The sequence below is a fragment of the Plasmodium inui genome, assembly GCF_000524495.1.
Source record: "Plasmodium inui San Antonio 1 unplaced genomic scaffold supercont1.317, whole genome shotgun sequence".
NCBI classification, from domain to species: Eukaryota; Apicomplexa; class Aconoidasida; order Haemosporida; family Plasmodiidae; genus Plasmodium; species Plasmodium inui.
The window spans coordinates 294-1,052 of NW_008482151.1; the positions used below are offsets into that span (position 1 = coordinate 294).

Sequence of the window (759 nt, forward strand, 5' to 3'; positions counted from 1 at the left end):
GCCCCGCGAAATCGTACGGCTGTGCGGTTACCCAGTTTAACTGTCTACTCGGTTTCCTCCATCCGGGGGGAACCATAACATGATGATTTTTAGCAACGCGTTTCTTCTTTCCCTCTTTGCTTGTGATTTTTAGGAGCACTCTTCTCGTCTTCCCCCCTTTTGTCTTCCCTTTTGGAATATCCCTGGCCTGCATCTGGCTGCTCGCCAGCGTCTGTGTGCAAAAGGCGCGAAGTGGCGAAGCGGTGAAGGTGCCTGCGCAACTCTGATAACACTATACAGTGTTTTCTGTTCTTCATTTTTCCAACCTCCAAGCTGCCATGCGTTACGATAAAATGAAAAAAAAAGGGAGTTCACAGCAACAGGGGGAGAATGGCATTCCCGAAAATTCCCCCCAAACGCGCGACACTCATGATAGACATAGCAATCCCAGCGAAGTGCCGTTAAATGAGGCAGGCGCAGACACCAACATGAGTACCATCAGCATCAGCCGCCTCAGCAGCAACAGCAACGAAGCAAATATCCTTTTAAAGAAGAAAAAAAATCAGAGAAAATGTAAAAATAACGCAGCTATCGCGAAAAAGAAGGATACCGAAGAGGCCCATCCCCACTCGAGCGCTTCCAAATATAAACTAGTAAACTACTTTAACAACATCAAGTACAATTTTTCCCTTAGGAGATATCTTAAGATGCTTGTCACAGTCTCCATTTTTAACTACCTACCTCTGAACCTGTGCAACTTATCGAACACGGCCTACATGT

The 759-nt window shown here is 46.2% G+C and overlaps 1 protein-coding gene across 1 annotated transcript; it reads left to right on the forward strand.

The window, feature by feature from the left end:
- Positions 1-332: 332 nt before the first annotated feature.
- C922_05877 (hypothetical protein) lies at positions 333-757 on the forward strand (the record flags this gene model as incomplete). The annotated part of the gene is made up of 1 exon (XM_008821447.1): positions 333-757. A coding segment is annotated over one exon (423 nt), but the record flags the coding sequence as incomplete, so codon positions are not given.
- Positions 758-759: the final 2 nt, after the last annotated feature.